The sequence below is a fragment of the Oreochromis aureus genome, linkage group 3 (assembly GCF_013358895.1).
Source record: "Oreochromis aureus strain Israel breed Guangdong linkage group 3, ZZ_aureus, whole genome shotgun sequence".
Taxonomy (NCBI): domain Eukaryota; kingdom Metazoa; phylum Chordata; class Actinopteri; order Cichliformes; family Cichlidae; genus Oreochromis; species Oreochromis aureus.
Window position 1 is genome coordinate 79,803,243 of NC_052944.1, and position 19,708 is coordinate 79,822,950.

General features: G+C 40.6%; 1 protein-coding gene across 1 annotated transcript; it reads left to right on the top strand.

The window, feature by feature from the left end:
- Positions 1–235: 235 nt before the first annotated feature.
- On the top strand, positions 236–18,208 carry LOC120437668 (neural cell adhesion molecule L1-like). The gene is made up of 10 exons (XM_039608192.1): positions 236–438; positions 1,017–1,352; positions 2,971–3,303; positions 4,955–5,290; positions 6,883–7,215; positions 8,260–8,592; positions 9,755–10,096; positions 13,207–13,536; positions 14,906–15,250; positions 16,263–18,208. Exons 1-10 carry the CDS (start codon positions 369–371, stop codon positions 16,409–16,411), a joined length of 2,907 nt encoding a protein of 968 aa, XP_039464126.1. The 5' UTR covers positions 236–368; the 3' UTR covers positions 16,412–18,208.
- The last annotated feature ends 1,500 nt before the right edge of the window (positions 18,209–19,708 follow it).

The window sequence follows — 19,708 nt, forward strand, 5'->3', positions numbered from 1 at the left end:
CACGGACATCTGTCCAGACCTAAACAGGCAGTCAGTCAGTTCCAGTAAAATCAGTCATATCATCAAATAACAACTCAAATGAACCCACCGCCCAGTTTACCATCATCCTCTGTCAAACTCAGAAATCACTTTCGGTTTCACCTGGTTAATTATTAAACACTTTATGATTCTACAGTCCAAAAGTCGCTCTAACACAAAGTCTTTAAGAGACTTTGTCTGTACACGAGTAGTTTGTTCTCACAGTCAGTGGCCTTTGGCTTTATTTAAACCATAAATGTAAGTTTTTAAACTCAGGTTCTCTGTTGTTTGCTGATGCAAGGCTGTCTATAACAAACAGAGTTTGATCGTTGGAACTCAAGAACACAGACATGTCTGCTGTGACTGCGTCGATATTCTTAACTTTGCTGTTTGTCGGAGTCTTCGTGTTTGTCTCTGCAGGTGAGGTTTACCTGTTATAAATCAGACGGTGTTTCCCTCTAAGATAAAGAGTAAGAACTACAGTAGAATTAATTTCATGTTAGTGCCAAGAGCATGTCTGCAGGAGTCATGTATGAATTTAAGATGTAGATTTTATGCTGTTGTCAACTCTCAGAGGGCTCGGTGGCGCCAGTGTCCGGCAGCCTCGCCTCTGTCAGTGCCCCAGGGTGGCTGTGGCTACAATGTAGCTTGCCATCACCAGTGTGTGAATGTGTGTGTGAATGGGTGAATGACTGGATATGTAAAGCGCTTTGGGGTCCTTAGGGACTATTAAGGTGCTATATAAATACAGGCCATTTACCATCTTTGGTTTCTGCTTGTTACGTTTAAAGGGTCTGGACATTTGGTGAAATTAATTTAGTAAAATTTTATTGTTGGTTACATGGTTGGGATAGTATGGATATGGATAATATTATAGTGCCAAATCACAACAACAGTTGCGATGTTGCATGTTTTTTTTTAATATAAAGCTAATCAATAAAAGTGAACAGTTGTACTTGACCTTTAACCTCTCTGCTCTGTGCTGTTTCCTCTTTCAGACCAGAAAACCATCACAGTTGCATCTGGACAGGACGTTATTCTGCCATGTCGAGTTCCAAATAAAAATACAAACAAATTTGTACAGTGGAGCAGAGCTGACCTGGAGCCGGAATATTTCCTTGTTTATCGGGATGGGAAGTTTCTGCCAAATAACCAGCATCCATCTTTTAAGAACCGGGTGGATCTGCAGGACAGACGGATGAAGGCTGGAGACGTGTCTTTGATTCTGAAGCATGTGAGCAGCGCTGATACTGGATCATATGTGTGTCGTGCTTTCATGGAAGAAACACGTTCATGGAAACCAATCAGCATCATCAACCTGAATGTTCCTCCAGGTGAGTGAATTCAGACACTGCTTGATTTTCTGTCTCTCTCCATTATAATGTTACTACCGTAAAAACAGAGACTGCTGATTTTTTAAGAAGGCAAACACAGGAATTCAGCTGAGGATGAAATAATTATTTCCCAGACTGTAGCTGTAGATGGAGCAGGTCATCCTGAACTACGCCTTAGTTGTGATGTAATAGACTTGGGCTGCTCGGTCACTTGATTATTAGCAGTTATTAAAATAGATCTCTCTCCTATAGTTTGCCTTTTGTACTGTTTCTCTGTACTCTCTGTTTTTCCTCACACCAACAACAAGTCCCAGCAGATGGCTGCCCCTGGTGTAATTAAAGTGACTTCCTGTATTCCTGATAACCTAACCCTTTCCCCCTGCGCAAACAATGTAAATATGCATATATGACAGCTGAAAATATTTGTCATACTTTCAGTTGCACATCTAATTCTTATGCAAGCCTCACTCCCTGCATCATCGAGTCATTACTGCACTTCTTTTGGCTTTTTTTAAATGTATTAATTGATTGATTAGTTTACAGCATATATGGACTAGAGCTGGGTGAATATGTCAGTCTTGTTTATGTTCTCCTTTTTTTAATGTTTTTTGAAATTGTGTTGAGGACACTTGTAGGAATGTTTTCATTTTATTTTGGATAAATATCTAATTTACTTATTTGGAACTGAGTTTATTTTCCACTTTGAGTGTGTTCTTCTGTAACACTTGAAGATTTAGACAGTTTAGTTTATTTTATACATCTACATTGGTATACTGTTAGGATGTCTGGATCGTTGACCCAGAGGTTTTGAGTTTATTACATTATTTATCATTTCTAGTCTTTGGTTTCTTTGTTAGAGTTCTGACTTATGGTTTATGTCTCTGTGTTCTCTAGTTGCTGTCTCCCCTGTCAGCCGTATCCCAAGTTCGCGTCTCTGTGTTATGTTTTCTGTTTTACTTTGAAAGTCCGTGTCTCATATAAATGCGTCTGGTTTTGCTTCCTTTGTCTCGTTAGGCCTGATTTGCCCCAGCGGTGTTTCCCTCCTGTTACCCATTCCCTGATTGCTCCCTCTGTGTATTTAAGCCCTGTGTTTCTCTCTGTCTGTGTCGTGATCTACTCTTATCTAGCTGTGTGGTCTGTTGGCATAAGTTTACCTTGGAGTCGCAATTTTGGTGCTGTTTGGAGTTCCCCTTTTGTCTCAGACTGTCTGCACTTTTGGGTCCTTTTCCTGCCTGCACACAGCCTTCACATAAAGCTTTTTGTTCAGTGTATACAAACAGCTGTAGCTCCATAAAGGCAGCATGCAGAGACTCACAGTGTCTTATAATGAGAGGCTGCTTTCTCTCACACATTATGTTCACTTATTATCAGCACATGTTGTTGTTCTGTGGAAGCTAACATCTTGTAGTTTCTGACACTTTGCATGTTTAGCATGAGGCTAAAATTCCCCCTCAGTGGGTCACTGGTGACCTGCTGGATGTTCAGAGGTTCATTAAATCCAACATGACTAAAAACTCAAATGTCAAAGGAAATAAACAAAATATTTAAAGTCAATCATTCTGATCATAATTGTACTTTGACCTTTAACCTCTCTGCTCTGTGTTGTTTCCTCTTTCAGACATGAAAACCGTCAGAGCTGAGTCTGGACAGGACGTCACTCTGACATGTCGAGCTCCAAATAACAACAACATCAAATCTGTACACTGGAGCAGAGCTGATCTGGAGCCAGAATATCTTCTTGTTTACAGAAATGGGCAGTTTTTTCCAGAAAACCAGCATCCATCTTTTAAGAACCGGGTGGATCTGCAGGACAGACGGATGAAGGATGGAGATGTGTCTTTGATTCTGAAGGATGTGAACACTGCTGATAGTGGAACATATGAGTGTCGTATTTTCATGGAAGAAACACGTTCATGGAAGCTCAGCATCATCAACCTGAGTGTTCCTTCAGGTGAGTGAGTGGAGTTTAGACACTACTTTCTGATCTGTGATTTATTTATTTTCTTGTATTTTTTTTAATGGTTGACCTGGTGATCAGAGGTGGACAGATGTTTCTCCAGCTGTTGTCTTTGTGGCTGGTAGTCTACAGTTGTAGAGCAGCATTGTTTGGGTTAGAGCAGAAACAAAGACATTTATGAATCAGTCTCTTCTTCTCTTGCTCTCTAACTCGTCTGTAAACATGTGTGGGGAAACTCAATGTTAAAGCCTACAGCTGGAGGGGGAGGGGAGGGGTGAAGCTGGTGGTTGTGAGTCTGTGAAAGTGAATCCTGCCGGTGCCATAGCTGCTGAAAACGTACTTAGTGCAGACACAAAACATCCATCAGCTTCAAAGTGTGTCAGAAAAATGTCCACATGATGACTGATGGATGAGAGAGGTCCCATTTTTGTTGTTGTGCACAAATCATTGAACAACACAAACACTTAGAGCTCCTTTCAGTGCTGCCTGTTTTGTTACTGCACACATTTCTGATGGTCCTATAGTTCCAAACTTTCTGTAAAAAGGTGTTATAAACAAGTAAAAATACCATAATGAGATGCTTCATACCCCTGGAAATTCTGAGAATTGTTCTCATACTGGCCTCCTTATCACCATCCAACTTCTGATTAAAATCACCTTTATGGTTCACCACGGTATGGAAGGGACTCGCACACCTGTCTCTGATGAATGCCCTCAAGGACATTTGAACAGTTTGAACACCAGCGGATGGAAACTTCTGAGCGCCAAGTGATATTTGGTGTACTATAACCTAGTTTAACATGATAACTGATCAGTGATTTCACACTCTTTCAAAAGGGCACTTGACCATGTTGTATGCTTTGTAAATTTAGCTTTTGGGCCAAGCAAAAGATTATCTATATTTGGACAGGTTCTGGTCAGCTGTGCAGGAATAGGTTTATTGTGTTTTTACTGCTATGTCTTATGAAATCTTGCATTCGCAAGACTGTCATACGTCTTAATAGTTTCATACGAAGTGTGTGTGTGTGTGTGTGTGTGTGTGTGTGTGTATGTGTGTGTGTGTTTACCCTTGCTATATCGTTCTCAGTTGTGCTGCCCCAGGGTGGCTGTGGCTACAATGTAGCTTGCCATCACCAGTGTGTGAATGACTGGATATGTAAAGCACTTTGGGGTCCTTAGGGACTAGTTTGTGCCATGACTCAATAAAATGATCCATTTTTAAGGGGCTTTTAGTATTAACCATGGCACTATTTTCTGAAATAATTCTGTTATTGCATGCAAATAGATATAAGTTATGCTTTTTAAAAGGAAACTATTATGTTTAAAAATGTTAAGTTTTAAACCTAATGTTTAAATAAGTTTCCCTTACTCTGTTATGGAAGCACTTGGAAAATGTTTTACAAAACTTTTACATTTCAGAACACTGCAAAAAGAAAAATAAATGCATCTGTAAAGTCAATAGAATTCATTCCATTCATGTTTTGGGAGATAACACAAATGTTAGGCTGTAAATGAAATTCAAAATGATGAAAAAAAACCCTAAAATTTCAAAGAATATAAACAATATATTTAAAGATAATAGTTGTAGTGATAATTGAACTTGGATCGCTGTAACCTGTCTGCTTTGTGTTATTTCCTCTTTCAGATGAGCAGCACTTCATCACAGCTAATTCTGGACAGATCGTCATTCTGCCATGTCTAACTCCAAAGAAAAACATCAAATTTGTACACTGGAGCAGAGCTGACCTGGAGCCAGAATATCTTGTTTTGTACAAGGATGGAAAGTTTCTTCCAGATAACCAGCATCCATCTTTTAAGAACCGGGTGGATCTGCAGGAGAGACAGATGAAGGATGGAGACGTGTCTTTGATTCTGAACAATGTGAACACTGCTGATGATGGAACATACCAGTGTCGTGTTTTCACAGAAGGAGCACGGACGTGGAAAACCATCAGCATCATTAACCTGAGTGTTTCTCCAGGTGAGTCAGTACAGTTCAAACACTGCTTCACTGCTGTCTGAGACGACAGCATCGCAAATATAACAGACTGAAAAACTGCTGTACTTGTATAGATTTTCCTGAACCTTGATTTTAATGTATACCCTCCATACAAAATTAGTGGTTGAAATAAACACTGAGACTAAAAAAAAAAAAAGAAATTCGAAAATGCACCGCTCTGCGAATGGCCACGTATCATGGTGGAGTGATTTGTGTGTCCCCGTGATCCCAGGGGCTGTGTTTTTTAAGGGTTTTTTTGTCCCCTGAAAGCATCTCCCCATGCAATTTGAGAAAAAGCATTTCAGTGTGCCCCTATGGAAAGAAGAAAATCAAGGGACCTGTGTACCCTTCATAGGGTCATAGGGTTACTGGGGCTACACCTGGGACCTACACCTGCTTGGATCCAGTCTCCTAGAGAGTGACTGGACTCTATTCCAGTTGAGAGCCGTCCTCATTGAGAAGCAGAGGCAGTAGTATGTTGGAGTTCTCACCAGTGGACAAGAGAGTTTCTTTCCTGTGCCTTTAGGTCAGCAAACTGATCCTAACTATTGTTTAAGCTTAAAAATTAAGAACACACAGGCTTCCTAGGGTCACTTAGTGGGGTACTTGAGGGTGTTCCGTCTGGTAACTCTGTCGTCCTACTGGTAGACTTTAGTGCTCATGTAGGGCTTCCCTGATCTGAACCTTAGTGGTGTTTTGTTATTGGACTCCTGTGCACAGTTTGTCCATAGCAAACACAAAGTTCAAACTGAAGGATGTCCACCCACGTGCACATTGCACCCGGGCATCCTAGGTCGCAAGTCAATAATTGATTTTGTAATCATATAATTTCTGCACTTCTATTGCTCAGGCTGCTGCAAGGAGCTGCGGCCAAAAGGTGGTTAGTACCTGTTGTGGTTGTAATCCATGAACCAGAATGTTGACACTGGAGGTGAAGGGAGCTATCAAGCTGAAGGAGGAATCCTATCAGTCTCGGTTAGTTTGTGACACTTCAACGACAGATGATAAGGTACTGACAGGCCAAGCAGAACATGACTTGGGTAGTAACTAATGCAAAAACTCATTTGTAGGATGAGTTCAGTGGGTGTATGGAACAAGATTTTCAGACTGCCTCGAAGCAATTCTGGCCAATCGTCAGGTGAAATTGTGCTCCACTGACACGGTATACAGTGGAGGTGGGGTGCTGCCAGATTGAACAAGCAGAAAGGTTAGTGAGAGATTAAAAGACAGATTGGGACGTTGTATGCAGTTATAAGAACTGACCATAAAAGCAAAGCTTTCGATTTACTGGCCAATCTACGATCCCTACCTTCACCTAAGGTCATGAACTCTGGGTAGTGACCAAAAGAGCAAGATTGCGGTACAAGCAGTAAAAATGAGATTTCTCCAAAAGGTGACTGGCCTCTCCCTTAGAAGAAGGGTGAAGAATTCAGTCTTTCAAAAGGGGCTCAGAGTAGAGTCACTACTGTGCTTCAAAATGAACCAGTAGAGGTACTTTGGGTATAGAAGAAAATTCTAGTTATAATTGTACTTTGTCCTTTAATGTCTCTGCTATGTGTTATTTCCACTTTCAGACCAGAAAGTCATCGCAACTAAGTCTGGCCAGAATGTCATTCTGCCATGTCAAAACCCAGCCAACAAGATCAAAGCTGTACGTTGGAGTAGAGTTGACCTGGAGCCAGAATATCTCATTTTTTACCGTGCTGAGCAGTTTCTTCCAAATAACCAGAATGAGTCTTCTAAGCATCCCGTGGCTCTTCATGAAAGGCAGATTAAAGATGGAGATGTGTCTTTGATTCTGAACAATGTGAACACTGCTGATAATGGAACATACGTGTGTCGTGTCTTCACGGAAGAAACACGCTCATGGAAATCCATCAGCATTATCGACCTGAATGTTCCTCCAGGTGAGTTACAGGAGTGCAGACACAGCTTTCATGTTTTTTATGGATGAGCTGGTGGATGTCAGAGGTAGACAGATGTTTCTCCAGCTGTTGTCTTTGTGGCTGGTAGTCTAGAGTTGTAGAGCAGCATTGTTTGGGTAAGGTTAGAGCAGAAACAAAGACATTTATGAATCAGTCTCTTCTTCTCTTGCTCTCTAACTCGTCTGTAAACATGTGTGGGGAAACTCAATGTTAAAGCCTACAGCTGGAGGGGGAGGGGTGAAGCTGGTGGTTGTGAGTCTGTGAAAGTGAATCCTAATTAACAAGCATGTGATGGAGCCACATGATGGATTTACCGTCGTTGTTTGCTAATGAAGTGAAAACACTCACTTGCCTGTCCTGAGTATAGTTATTTTGAATATAAGATGAAGCGAGAAGTATAAGAAGATTATAATTATTTTCTAATTTTATAGCTAAAAATAAAAAAAATAGTCCATTAGGCCTGTATGAATTTTGGCAGATGACACCACCCACACAGTCAAGTACAGAGGTGGAATTATAATCCTTTGTGGATGCTTTTCTGCTAAGGATACAGGAAGAAAGGGTATCCAAAAGTGATTTGATTCATATATTAATAGTTTAATCACTAACATAACATTAACAATAGTGATATGTTATTAAAAAATAACGATATTGCCCAGCTCTACAGTGATCCAGAAATGGTAGAGACGAAGAAGAAGTGTAATGTGTGTGTCAGTGTGATGTGTTGTAGTGTCGGGAGTCAGTATACAGCTACAAAGCTTTTTGTTCAGTGTATACAAACAGCTGTAGCTCCATAAAGGCAGCATGCAGAGACTCACAGTGTCTTATAATGAGAGGCTGCTTTCTCTCACACATTATGTTCACTTATTATCAGCACATGTTGTTGTTCTGTGGAAGCTAACATCTTGTAGTTTCTGACACTTTGGATGTTTAATGCAAAGTAAACAATGATAATTATAATTTTACTTTGATTCCTTTGGCCTGTGTTGTTGACCTTGACCGGCTCAGTCTTGTTTCATCTTTCAGATCAGAGAAACATCACAGCTGAGTCTAGAAAGAGTGTTATTCTGCCATGTGGAGCTCCAAACAACAAAAAGATCAAATTCATACATTGGAGCAGAGCTGACCTGGAGCCGGAATATCTACTTGTTTACCGGAATGGGCAGTATCTTCTAGATAACCAACATCCGTCTTTTAAGAACCGGGTGGATCTGCAAGACTTACAGATGAAGGATGGAGACGTGTCTTTGATTCTGAAAAACGTGAATACTGCTGATGATGGAACCTACCAATGCCGTGTCTTCATGGAAGAAACACGCTCATGGAAGCTCAGCATCATCAACCTGAATACTTCTCTAAGTGAGTTACTGTCTCTAAATATCTGTAAACATGTGTGGGTGATAGTATTTCTATACCAGCCACTTCTTCTGTCTGTTGGTGGACCACCATACAGTCCTTCCATGATTGTTCCTCTTCTTTCTCGGGCTTCTGCTGCCTGAAGTATTCACTAAGCATGTGATCAGTTGTGGCCATCTTTCTGGGGTACTCATGGACCTCAGCATACAGTCTGGGGGGCTGGATTTGAGTTGAAACCCTCCATCTATGGCTTTTGAGCTTTTTTGTCTTGATATCAGAGGCTTTTATCTCCTCCTTTGGCCAGCCAATTATCCCAGCAGAGTAATGGACAACAAGCCGGGGATAGGTTTTTAATTGGCTGGATCTTGTTCTTTCCATTCACCCGACTCCTGCGGGTATTTATGGGTTGCGGCCTCTTTATAGTTATCGTTTGCCTGTGGGATTTCAAGATACCTGTAGCTGTCCTCACTATCTGCAATGTTGCCTTCTAGTCGTGCCATCCCGTGTGTTCTGGCTACCTTCCCTCTCTTTTTTGCCATCCGACTTCACTTCTGCAGTCTTAATGACTGAATGACATTTTGATTTCTTTACTGTAGATCATATTGGTGTGGATCACTGAATCAGTGTCTAGTTGGCTGATGATGATAGTCAGTATTCATAGCGACTGTTGTTAATGATCTGGCTGAGGAGGTTCATGCCTTTGCAAAACAGCAGTGGGAACAGAGCATTTCCTTGGTAAACAGGTTAACAGACCCTCGGCAACAGTAAGACAAAATTTAATCAATACAAGAAAAGACTAAATAAACAATGCTGAATATACAAATGTGAGTAATAGGTGTAGAGCTGCTGTTTTCGTTATATGAATCCTGTAACTCTACACCAGAAAAACCATCAAATATGATCCGGGTCTGATTTTAGAGATTTGAAGCTGTCCAAAAAATTATGATACACTTTATTCTAAGTTTGGTGTGGAATTATATTAGTGTGAGCACCCCACCCACTAGTTGTTTCTTATTACAGAAACATTGTTTTTAAAGTATAGTATACAGTAGGTATGATGTGTGTAACATACCATGAATTTGGAAATAAAGCTCAGTGGACTTTCCTCATTAGAAGTGAACAGTAGTATTTTGGCCTCTCTGCTCTGTGTTGTTTCCTCTTTCAGATGAGAAAAACGTCACAGCTGAGTCTGGACAGAACATCACTCTGACATGTCAAGCTCCAAACAACAACACTGATGTTTTGGAGTGGAGCAGAGCTGACCTGGACACAGAATATGTGCTTTTGTACCGCGATGAGCAGTTTGATCCAGACAACCAGCATCCATCTTTTAAGAACCGGGTGGATCTGCAGGACAGACAGATGAAGGATGGAGACGTGTCTTTGATTCTGAAGGATGTGACGATTAATGATGCTGGAACATATGACTGTCATGTCTTCATGAGAGGAACAAACCACAAGAACAGTAAACCCATCAGCAGCATCTACCTCAGGGTTGTCCCTCCAGGTGAGTGAGTAGTGTTTGTTTCTAAAGATGTTCTTTGTAGAAAGCAGCTGGTCTGAGTGATGTGATCAGAGTGTAGTAGATAATGTCTGACAGCAATTTAAATAGGGCAGCCGATACATGTAGTTGCACAGAAGGCTTGTGATATAAACTATCAGCCAATATCAGATATTATATCAGATGGCATGTGCTGGACATGGAAATTACACAAATTTATCAATGACTGTGATAGACAAGGAATGGCTTGGCATAGGAAGACCTTGGATGGCAGGTGGTTGTTTCCCTGACTTGTTGCATGCACGGACATGACAAGCCAACACATAGTCCCAGATGTCCTTCTCTATGGTCGGTGACCAAAATCAGCACATTGGGAGAGAGATGTCCAGTCTTTTTCAATGTGTTGGAGCTTGTGTTGTGTTGGACCACAAGTGCAGCACTCTGAAATGAAGGGTGAACTAAAATGCAGCTTTTCTGAGCAGTGACAAAATACAAAGTCAGAAGCAAATAATCTGAAATAATAGCTCTTCTTGGAAACCATATAACAAAGAGGGACACAGTGAAGAGAGAGAATGTGACAAAAGGAAGAGAAAAACAAGATATACACACACAGACACAGACATAGAATCACGTGTGAACAGGAAACAGGCAGGAGAACAGCTGAAACTAATTATAAAATGAAAGTAAAACTAAATTCAAAGCACAAGATAATCGGTCACCAAAATAAAACAGGAAGAAACAGAGCACAGGAAACAAATACAGACTTGACACAAAGACAAAAAGGTTAAAAAAACACAAAGACAAGACTGACTTCACAAGAAGGCATTATGATGGGGTGGCTTGTCTTAGAACATAGAGTAGGTCATTTACTGATTGGAAGGTTGGTGGTCCAAGCAAGATACTAACCCCAAACTGTTCCATTATACATCCAGTGGAGTGTACATGTTAGATAGAAAGCACTTAAGCATAGGAAAAATGCTTGGCTGATAGGGTGTGAATGAGTGAAAATGTTTTATAAAGCACTGGAAGAGTAAAAAAGCATTATATGCGAATCGGTACATTTACCATAACAGAAACAAGATGGAATACAAAACAAAATAGCCTAAAACAATTAGATCGTTGTAATAAAACAAAAAAGAACTGAGCATATAAAGACAAAACACAGAGAAAACCAACCAGGACATCTGCAGCAAGGACTAAACGCAGAAGGATTAATGAGAACCAAAGTCTCCAACTCTCTATATGGAGAGACACAAGTACAGAGTGGATGGAAAGGGGCTGTATGGATAGGTAAAAGTACTATGGCATTTACTTGCAGTCCCAAAGAGAGTGTTAAAATGATTGCCAGAGTGAGGGTGCAGGCTGTGTGTGCGGATAGGGTTTGCTCTGGCTGTGGGTGTGTGTTACGACCCGACTCGAGTCGACACTTGCAGTGTGTGTGTATGGCCTTGTCCACACTAATATGTTTTTATTTGAAAACGCATCCTTTTCTCTCCATTTTGGCCCTCCGTCCACACTGAGGCAGCATTTTCGGTCAAGAGACACGGAGCGTTTTGAAAACGCTCTCCTGAGCAGAAACATTTTAAAACGCTGTTTTTGTGTTGCAGTGTGGACAGCAAACCCGGAGCCTTTTCGAAAACGATTACACATTTAAGTCATGTGATGCAGTCATCTGACCAATTAAACCAAAATAGCGTAGAACATTACAAAACAGTTGTTTTGTTTCCTCTCAATTTTGACAGCCCTATTAATGGTTAATATCAGTTTGTACGTGCTCCAGATAGCATTCCTTCAAATTCTTTAACTCCCACTCACTTTTGCAACTTTTGTGTTACTCCCTGGCACAACTCCACCTCACTGTTAGTTTATTTAAAAAACTCTGTGCTCTTCCTCAACATTTTGCCGCCACATTTCAAAGAGTTGGAAAGTAAATAAATGGCAGACAATAATTGAGGCAAGTGGAATCTCCTTGCATTTCACATTTGGCTGTTTCAATGTGGATGAAATGCATGAAAATGATAGTGTGGACGTGGAGTGTTTTCAGACATATACGCCGTTTTCAAATTTATCCAGGCTAGTGTAGACATAGCCTGTGTGTTTGTGTATCTATCTATCTATCTATCTATCTATCTATCTATCTATCTATATATATATATATATATATATATATATATAGATATATATATATCTATAGTCCAGATCTAAATCCAATCGAGAATCTGTGGCAAGATCTGAAAACTGCTGTTCACAAACGCTGTCCATCTAATCTGACTGAGCTGGAGCTGTTTTGCAAAGAAGAATGGGCAAGGATTTCAGTCTGTAGATGTGCAAAGCTGGTAGAGACATACCCTAAAAGACTGGCAGCTGTAATTGCAGCAAAAGGTGGTTCTACAAAGTATTGACTCAGGGGCTGAATAATTACGCACACCCCACTTTGCAGTTATTTATTTGTAAAAATGTTTGGAATCATGTATGATTTTCGTTCCACTTCTCACGTGTACACCACTTTGTATTGGTCTTTCACGTGGAATTCCAATAAAATTGATTCATGTTTGTGGCTGTAATGTGACAAAATGTGGAAATGTTCAAGGGGGCCGAATACTTTTGCAAGCCACTGTATATATACACACAAACATATCCGCGACCTCCTCTATTGGTCAGTAATGCTACTGTGCAGGGTTCTGTCCTTCCATGATGGTTCCAAATCTTTCTTGGGTTTCTGCTGCCTGAGGTATTCGCTGAGCACACTGTCGGTTTGGGTCATCTTCTTGATGTGCTGACACGTACTAGTCCCCAGCCTCCTTGGTTCCATTTAGCATACAGTCTCAGAGTGCTGGACTTCAGGTGAAACCCTCCATGCATGGTCCAGAGCTTCCTTGTCCTACTGTCAGTCGCTTCTATCTCCTTTGGCCAGCAGGGTACCTGATCATGGGCAGAGCGTAGGTGTTGATAGGCCAGATCTCATTCTTAATATCTGTCTACGTTTAACATGAAGCTAAAATTCCCTCTCAGTGGGTCACTGGTGACCTATTGAATGTTCAGAGGTTCATTAAATAGAAGTGAACAGTTGTACTTTGACCTTTAACCTCTCTGCTCTGTGTTGCTTCCTTTTTCAGATCAGAAAAGCATCACAGCTGAGTCTGGACAGGACGTCACTCTGACATGTCGAGCTCCAAATAAAAATATCAAATTTGTACATTGGAGCAGAGCTGACCTGGAGTCAGAATATGTCCTTGTGTACCGAGATGAGCGAGTTTTTACAGATCACCAGCATCCATCTTTTAAGAACCGGGTTGATCTGAAGGACAGAGAGATGAAGGATGGAGACGTGTCGTTGATTCTAAAACGTGTGACAAGTGTGGATGATGGAACATACAAGTGTCGTGTTTTCATGGAAGAAACACACTCATGGAAGCACAGCATCATCAATCTGACTGTCCCTCCAGGTGAGTGAGTAGAGTTGAGTGTGTGTGTGATCAGAGGTGAAGCTGCTTCCTGGTTGTTGATGTTTGTTTGTTGTATGGATGAGCTGGTGGATGTCAGAGGTAGACAGATGTTTCTCCAGCTGTTGTCTTTGTGGCTGGTAGTCTAGAGTTGTAGAGCAGCATTGTTTGGGTAAGGTTAGAGCAGAAACAAAGACATTAGCAGATGGTGCGATATGGCAGCCTCACTTCTGTCAGTCTGCCCCAGGGCAGCTGTGGCTACAACTGTAGCTTGCCTCCACCAGTGTATGAATGTGAGAGTGAATGAATAGTGGAATTGTGAAGCGCTTTGAGGGCCCCGAAAAGCGCTATATAAATGCAATCCATCATCATTATTATTATTATTATTATTATTATTATTTATGAATCAGTCTCTTCTTCTCTTGCTCTCTAACTCGTCTGTAAACATGTGTGGGGAAACTCAATGTTAAAGCCTACAGCTGGAGGGGGAGGGGAGGAGTGAAGCTGGTGGTTGAAAACGTACTTAGTGCAGACACAAAACGTCCATCAGCTTCAAAGCGTGTCAGAAAAATGTCCCAGTTCCCATAAACATGCTCTTAAATCTGTGGAAAGCCTTTCCGGAAGAGTTGAGGCTGTTACAGCTGCTAAGGATGAGCTGGCATCATATTAAATCCTGGGAATTTAAGAATGAGATGTCACTCAAGTTAATATGTGTGAAGGTACACAAATTAATGCTTTTCACTATCTCTGCATTGTTAAGCGGTCTGAGGACCCGTTTCAAAAAGCTTTTGTGTAAAGATCTTACAATAAATAACACGAAGATACCAGCAAAAATCCCAACAATCATATGACCCCATGAACAAGTGTTTTGGCAACAGTGGGGAGGAAACACTCCCCTTTAACAGGAAGAAACCACCAGGGTGACTAATAATAACTATTTATTTGGAGAGGTGTATAAACTCATAGCTAGTGAAAAAAGATCAGTGCATCATGGGAATCCCCGGCAGCCTACGTCTATTGCAGCATAACTAACGGAGGATTCAGGGTCACCTGGTCCAGCCCTAACTATATGCTTTTAGCACATCCTGATAATAGTGAATTACAGTAGTCCAGCCTGGAAGTAATAAATGCATGAACTAGTTTTTCAGCGTCACTCTGAGACAGGATATTTCTAACTTTAGAGATGCTGTGTAATGAATTACGGTAGCCAGAAGTGTTGATATTAAAACCGAGGAATTTCAGGAAGTACACTTTACAAATAAATACAAATAAAGCTCTGTGGTCTCCCTAGTTCCTGTCGACATCTTCTATAGATTTAAACATCTATAGTCTCTGACCTTTAACCTCTCTGCTCTGTTGTTTCATCTTTTAGACCAAAAAACCACTGTGGTTAAGTCTGGACAGGACGTCACTCTGACATGTCGAACTCCAAACAGCATCTTGATCACTGCTGTGAAGTGGAGCAGAACTGACCTGGAGCCAGAATTTGTCCTTTTGTTCCAGGATAGTTTGTTTGTTACAGACAACCAGCATCCAACTTTTAAGAACCGTGTGGATCTGCAGGACACACAGATGAAAAATGGGGATGTGTCTTTGATTCTGAAGGATGTGACAACTGCTGATAGTGGAACATATGAGTGTCGTATCTTCATGAGAGGAACAAACCACAAGGACAGTAAACCTATTAGTAGAGTCACGCTGAGTGTTGTTCCTCCAGGTGAGTGAGTAGAGTTGAGTGTGTGTGTGATCAGAGGTGAAGCTGCTTCCTGGTTGTTGATGTTTGTTTCTAAAGATGTTGTTGATGAGACTTTGTAGAAAGCAGCTGGTTTGAGTGATGTGATCAGAGTGCAGTAGATAATGTCTGACAGCAGGTTGAATAGTGCAGCAGATTCATGCAGTGTTTTACCTACAATGTGGATAGAAGATACAAATGATCTGACCAAAATTGTGTACGCCATAAAGCTGCCATTTGGAGAACAACAACGAATAAGTACCAAACCAATAAAAGATTTTTGGATGAAGGAAATATTTATTTTATTTGAATTTTATTTTTATTTTTTTTGGCTTTGTGAAACCCCATCTTCTCTCTTTTCCCCTTCTGGTTAAGTCAAATGAGTAAAATTCATAAAGACATAAACCCTAATGCAATGTCTAAGTTAACATTTTTTGTTACTTTGAAAAACAAATGTGATTCTTAATAACTAGTATGGTTGCGTTATAGTTAGCACTGCTGGCTTCAATTCCACTATCAGGCTGGGCTCTTGCTGTGTGCAGTTTGCATGTTTGTGTGGGTTCTCTCCGGCTACTCTGGGTTCCTCCCACAGTCCAAAGACATTTAGTTAGTGGGGTTAGGTTAACTGGCCATTCTAAATTGCCTGTGAGTGTGGATGGTTGCCTGTCTCTCTGTGTTAGCCCTGTGAGAGACGGGTGACCATTCCACCCTGTAGTAGCTGAGCAAAGCTCCAACCGTCCTTTGACCCTGTATAACCTGGCTAGGTTTTCTTTTATGGCAGCAGTTTTTAACAGTTTTGGTCAGATCATATGCATCTGTTTTTTAATTAAAGAGCTCAGAAATCCCTCTAGGATGTAAGATTTTACACAATATTCACATTTTGAACAATTTACACTTGACCTAATTTACTGCATTAGAAGAGGAAATGGATTCTGTTCTGTTCTTCACTCATCACCTACCTGACAGCTGACACCTCACACCTGTTTCTCACCTGCAGGTAAGGCAGGAGGAGACACAGAGGATGGAGGGAAGAAGGATGGATCTGTTGGGCTGATCGTTGGTCTAACTGTTCCAGCTGTGCTTCTTGTTGCTGTTGTTGGTATTTTGATCTACAAAAAAACACAGTTTTGTGGCTCTGTTGTTTAGTAGCATGTTTGAAATGTCTGAGGTATTTTACAGCTGAACTCTGAGTCTCCTGCTGCTGTTGTCAGTTTCTTGATGTACAGAAAACATAAACCAACTCGAGGTTCAAATGAGCCTCTTAATTCTTAACATCTGAATTGTGAGTCAGACGATCTGAGGACAGATGGAAATGAACTATCCTGAACATCCAGCAGATGGCTGTAGACATCAGACGTCTCTGCTTATCATCATGTTCAGACTCAGACCAACAGTGTGTGTCTGTGCTGTCTGTCAGTGACTCTGAACTACAGTTTATTCATCTTCAGGCTGTTCATGAGATAAAACTGTGTCACAAACATGAATGAATTTATGTGCTATAATCTCAGAATCAATTATAGTTTTTTGTGTGTAGATGAGGTCTGGTGGATTATAGATGATCAATAACTAATCTGATAGTTTTAAGGAATTAATCAGCTACTGCAGAACTGTTGCCTAAATTGTGGGTGTTTAAACCCGTATGGAAAAGAAATAGAAAAAAACTTATAAAAGACTTGCATGTGGCCTACTTCATATAGTAAATCATATAAGCCTTATATGATTTACTCATGAAAGTGGCCACTTTCTCATTACTTTCTATATTGTTTTAGTAAGTATTCAAAACATACACGTTTCATTTAGATAATTTTTAAGGGATCTTATATCTGTTTTCACTCTTGTATGCTTTTCATAAAAGTTTCACACAAGACAGATACAAACTTTATAAGATTTATATATATATATCTTTTCCATATGGGAAGGTTGTATAAAGTCCGTTAAGGTTTAAAGTTAGTAGAGCCCTTTAATATCAATATAAAACTTTTTCCTTCTGTCTGTGACTCTGCCAAACATACATGCAGAGCAGCTCACAGTTGTGACCTTTTTAGCAGCTGAAAGTAGCTTCTTATTTATTTGATGTTACAAAATTTTTGAGTCAACACTCTTAAAAAAATCCATCTCATTCAGTTTAACAGCTTAGAGCTTACAGTTATATGAAACTTAACATTTGTGTATTGCAGATATTTCGCTGATCCTGTACTGTGAAGCTTGACAACCTCCTGACGTTTGTTGCAGGAAGCGAAAAAATGTAAAAACAAAACTGGTCATTTAATCCTATATTCCTTATTTTTAACTTAAATTTTCTCGATTACTAAAAAATACATGAATACCTATTGTTTTGAACATTATTTCCTCTAGGATACATTATTAATGTAATATGTAATAAATGTAAACAGGTTAAACTCATTATGACAGGGCAGACAGTTGCTATGGGAACACCAAAAACGCCAGGAAGAACACTGAAAACTGTGTAAAGACACTAAAGGGGTCTCCAAATTCATGGGCTGCATTCTCCTGAGGATCCGGCCTTCGTGATCTACGTGGGCTGGGCACTCATCAGGCCATGTAGGCCACATGTGAGCGACTGTGGAGTTGGTTTAGCCTGCAGATTTGCGTCACCAGCTGTGTCGGGCTATACGTTCACGCGTACACAGGTATTTTTGAAACTGGAGATTTTCCGTTTTTGGGTTTTTTTTGGGTTCTTTTAATCCCGTCTACACGTGCAGTTTTGGAAAAATATCTCTGTCCACATGTAGACACTTAAAACTGAGTTTTTTGAAAATCTCCACCCTGGCAGGAGTTCTTAAAAATCTCCGCTTTCACTGATCCTTTCAATTGTGTAATTTAAGTGATCTAGGTAGCTCTGTTTTGGAAGTTCAGTTAACGCTAGAAATGTGTTTTGGAGTTTGTACGTGCTTTGTCTCTAGGGGCCACCACATATATAAATAAAACCATTTTTTTACATTAGTAATTCCTTTTGTGCATAATTTTGTATTGTTGTTAATAATAAATTAATTAAAGCAACAAAACAACCTGAAGAGCCGGTTGGGAGCCGAAAGAGCCGGCTCTTTTTAGTGAGCCGAGCTGAAAGAGCCGGTTCTCTGAAAAGAGATTCCATCACTAGCCGGGAGTTAGCTGTTCTCACCAGCTCGAGTGACTCTTGAACCCCTGGTTAGCTATCAAGTTGGTGGGTAACAGACAACAGATGGCCCTGCCCCTCCCTGAGCCTGGTTTTGCTGGATGATTCTTCCTGTTAAAAGGGAGTTTTTCCTTCCCACTGTCGCCAAAGAGCTTGCTCATAGGGGGTCATATGATTGTTGGGTTTTTGTCTGTATCTATTATTGTACAATCTACTGTACAATATAAAGTGCCTTGAGGCAACTGTTGTTGGTGCTGTATAAATAAAATTGAATTGAACTGAATAGAAACCCGACTGTTCTGTTCTATTAAGGCAGAGGACTGTACCACTTGGCTTCCTACAGATCATCATGAGGAGAATGTGAACAACAGTGAAATATGGAAAAGGTGGAAAGTGATCCTGCAGCAACATTGCAGAAGGCTACAGGGGTGTACAACGTGCTCTGCCCCTAACCCTAGAGTGGAGAAACAGATTACAGACTACAGAAGCAAGCTTGCAAAATAATGTACATAATCTGGCAGATAAAGGTCATTAAGAGAGACAATCCTGTGTGGGAAACCTGTGTGCTCTTGTGGAATTATCAGATAACGTCTTTTGTACAGTTGACATTGTTTTGTCTGTCTGAAGAATGCATTTCACCATGTATGAGATAAATGATGAGTACAATGATTGCTAATACATTCACTAACTATATTCTGTTGCAGCAAAGTGACATGGGTGACATGGCCAAAAACTGTCACGTGGTGAACTGAATTGTGTGTAATCTCTATTATCAATTAAAGAGTGAGGCGGACATGCAGGAATTGGAGTTGCTTGGACAGGCGAGTGGCAACACTGCCCTCCTTGATGCTCCCCTTGCAAGTGAAATGTACACTGGTGTCTGTGTGGTTGCTTTCAGTAACATTTTCTGTTTACCAGTAGGGTTGACTTAAATCCAACAGAAAGCAGTCTTACTTATTTGTTTAATATGTGCATTGAAGGACACATTATGGTCAAAAATGACTCCAAGTTTCCTCACAGTGTTACTTTCTAGTCCCTGTCAGTACTCTTGCTGCACCATTTTGGTCAGATAGAAGAAGTGGTATCCACAAGTTCTACCAGTGGCTGGACCACGCTGGACTGAAAGGGAGGCACTAATCATGGCAGGGCAGGAAAAAGCTCTGAGCACAAGATCCACAGAGGCTGGGGTCTAAAAAAAAATTCCCATCTCACCTCTGCAGAGGGGTTTTCGTTCAAGCTTGGGTCCTCTACCAGAGGCCTGGGAGCTTGAGGGTCATGTGAAGTATCTTAGCTCTAATAGAGATTTC

What these genes read in the sequence shown, in the direction of transcription:
- LOC120437668 (XM_039608192.1), top strand. Translation starts at nt 369, where the DNA reads ATGTCTGCTGTGACTGCGTCGATATTCTTAACTTTGCTGTTTGTCGGA. An exon ending in CAACCTGAATGTTCCTCCAG is followed by an intron (nt 1,353 to 2,970) that starts GTGAGTGAATTC and finishes TTCCTCTTTCAG; the next exon opens with ACATGAAAACCGTCAGAGCT. An exon ending in CCTCAGGGTTGTCCCTCCAG is followed by an intron (nt 10,097 to 13,206) that starts GTGAGTGAGTAG and finishes TTCCTTTTTCAG; the next exon opens with ATCAGAAAAGCATCACAGCT.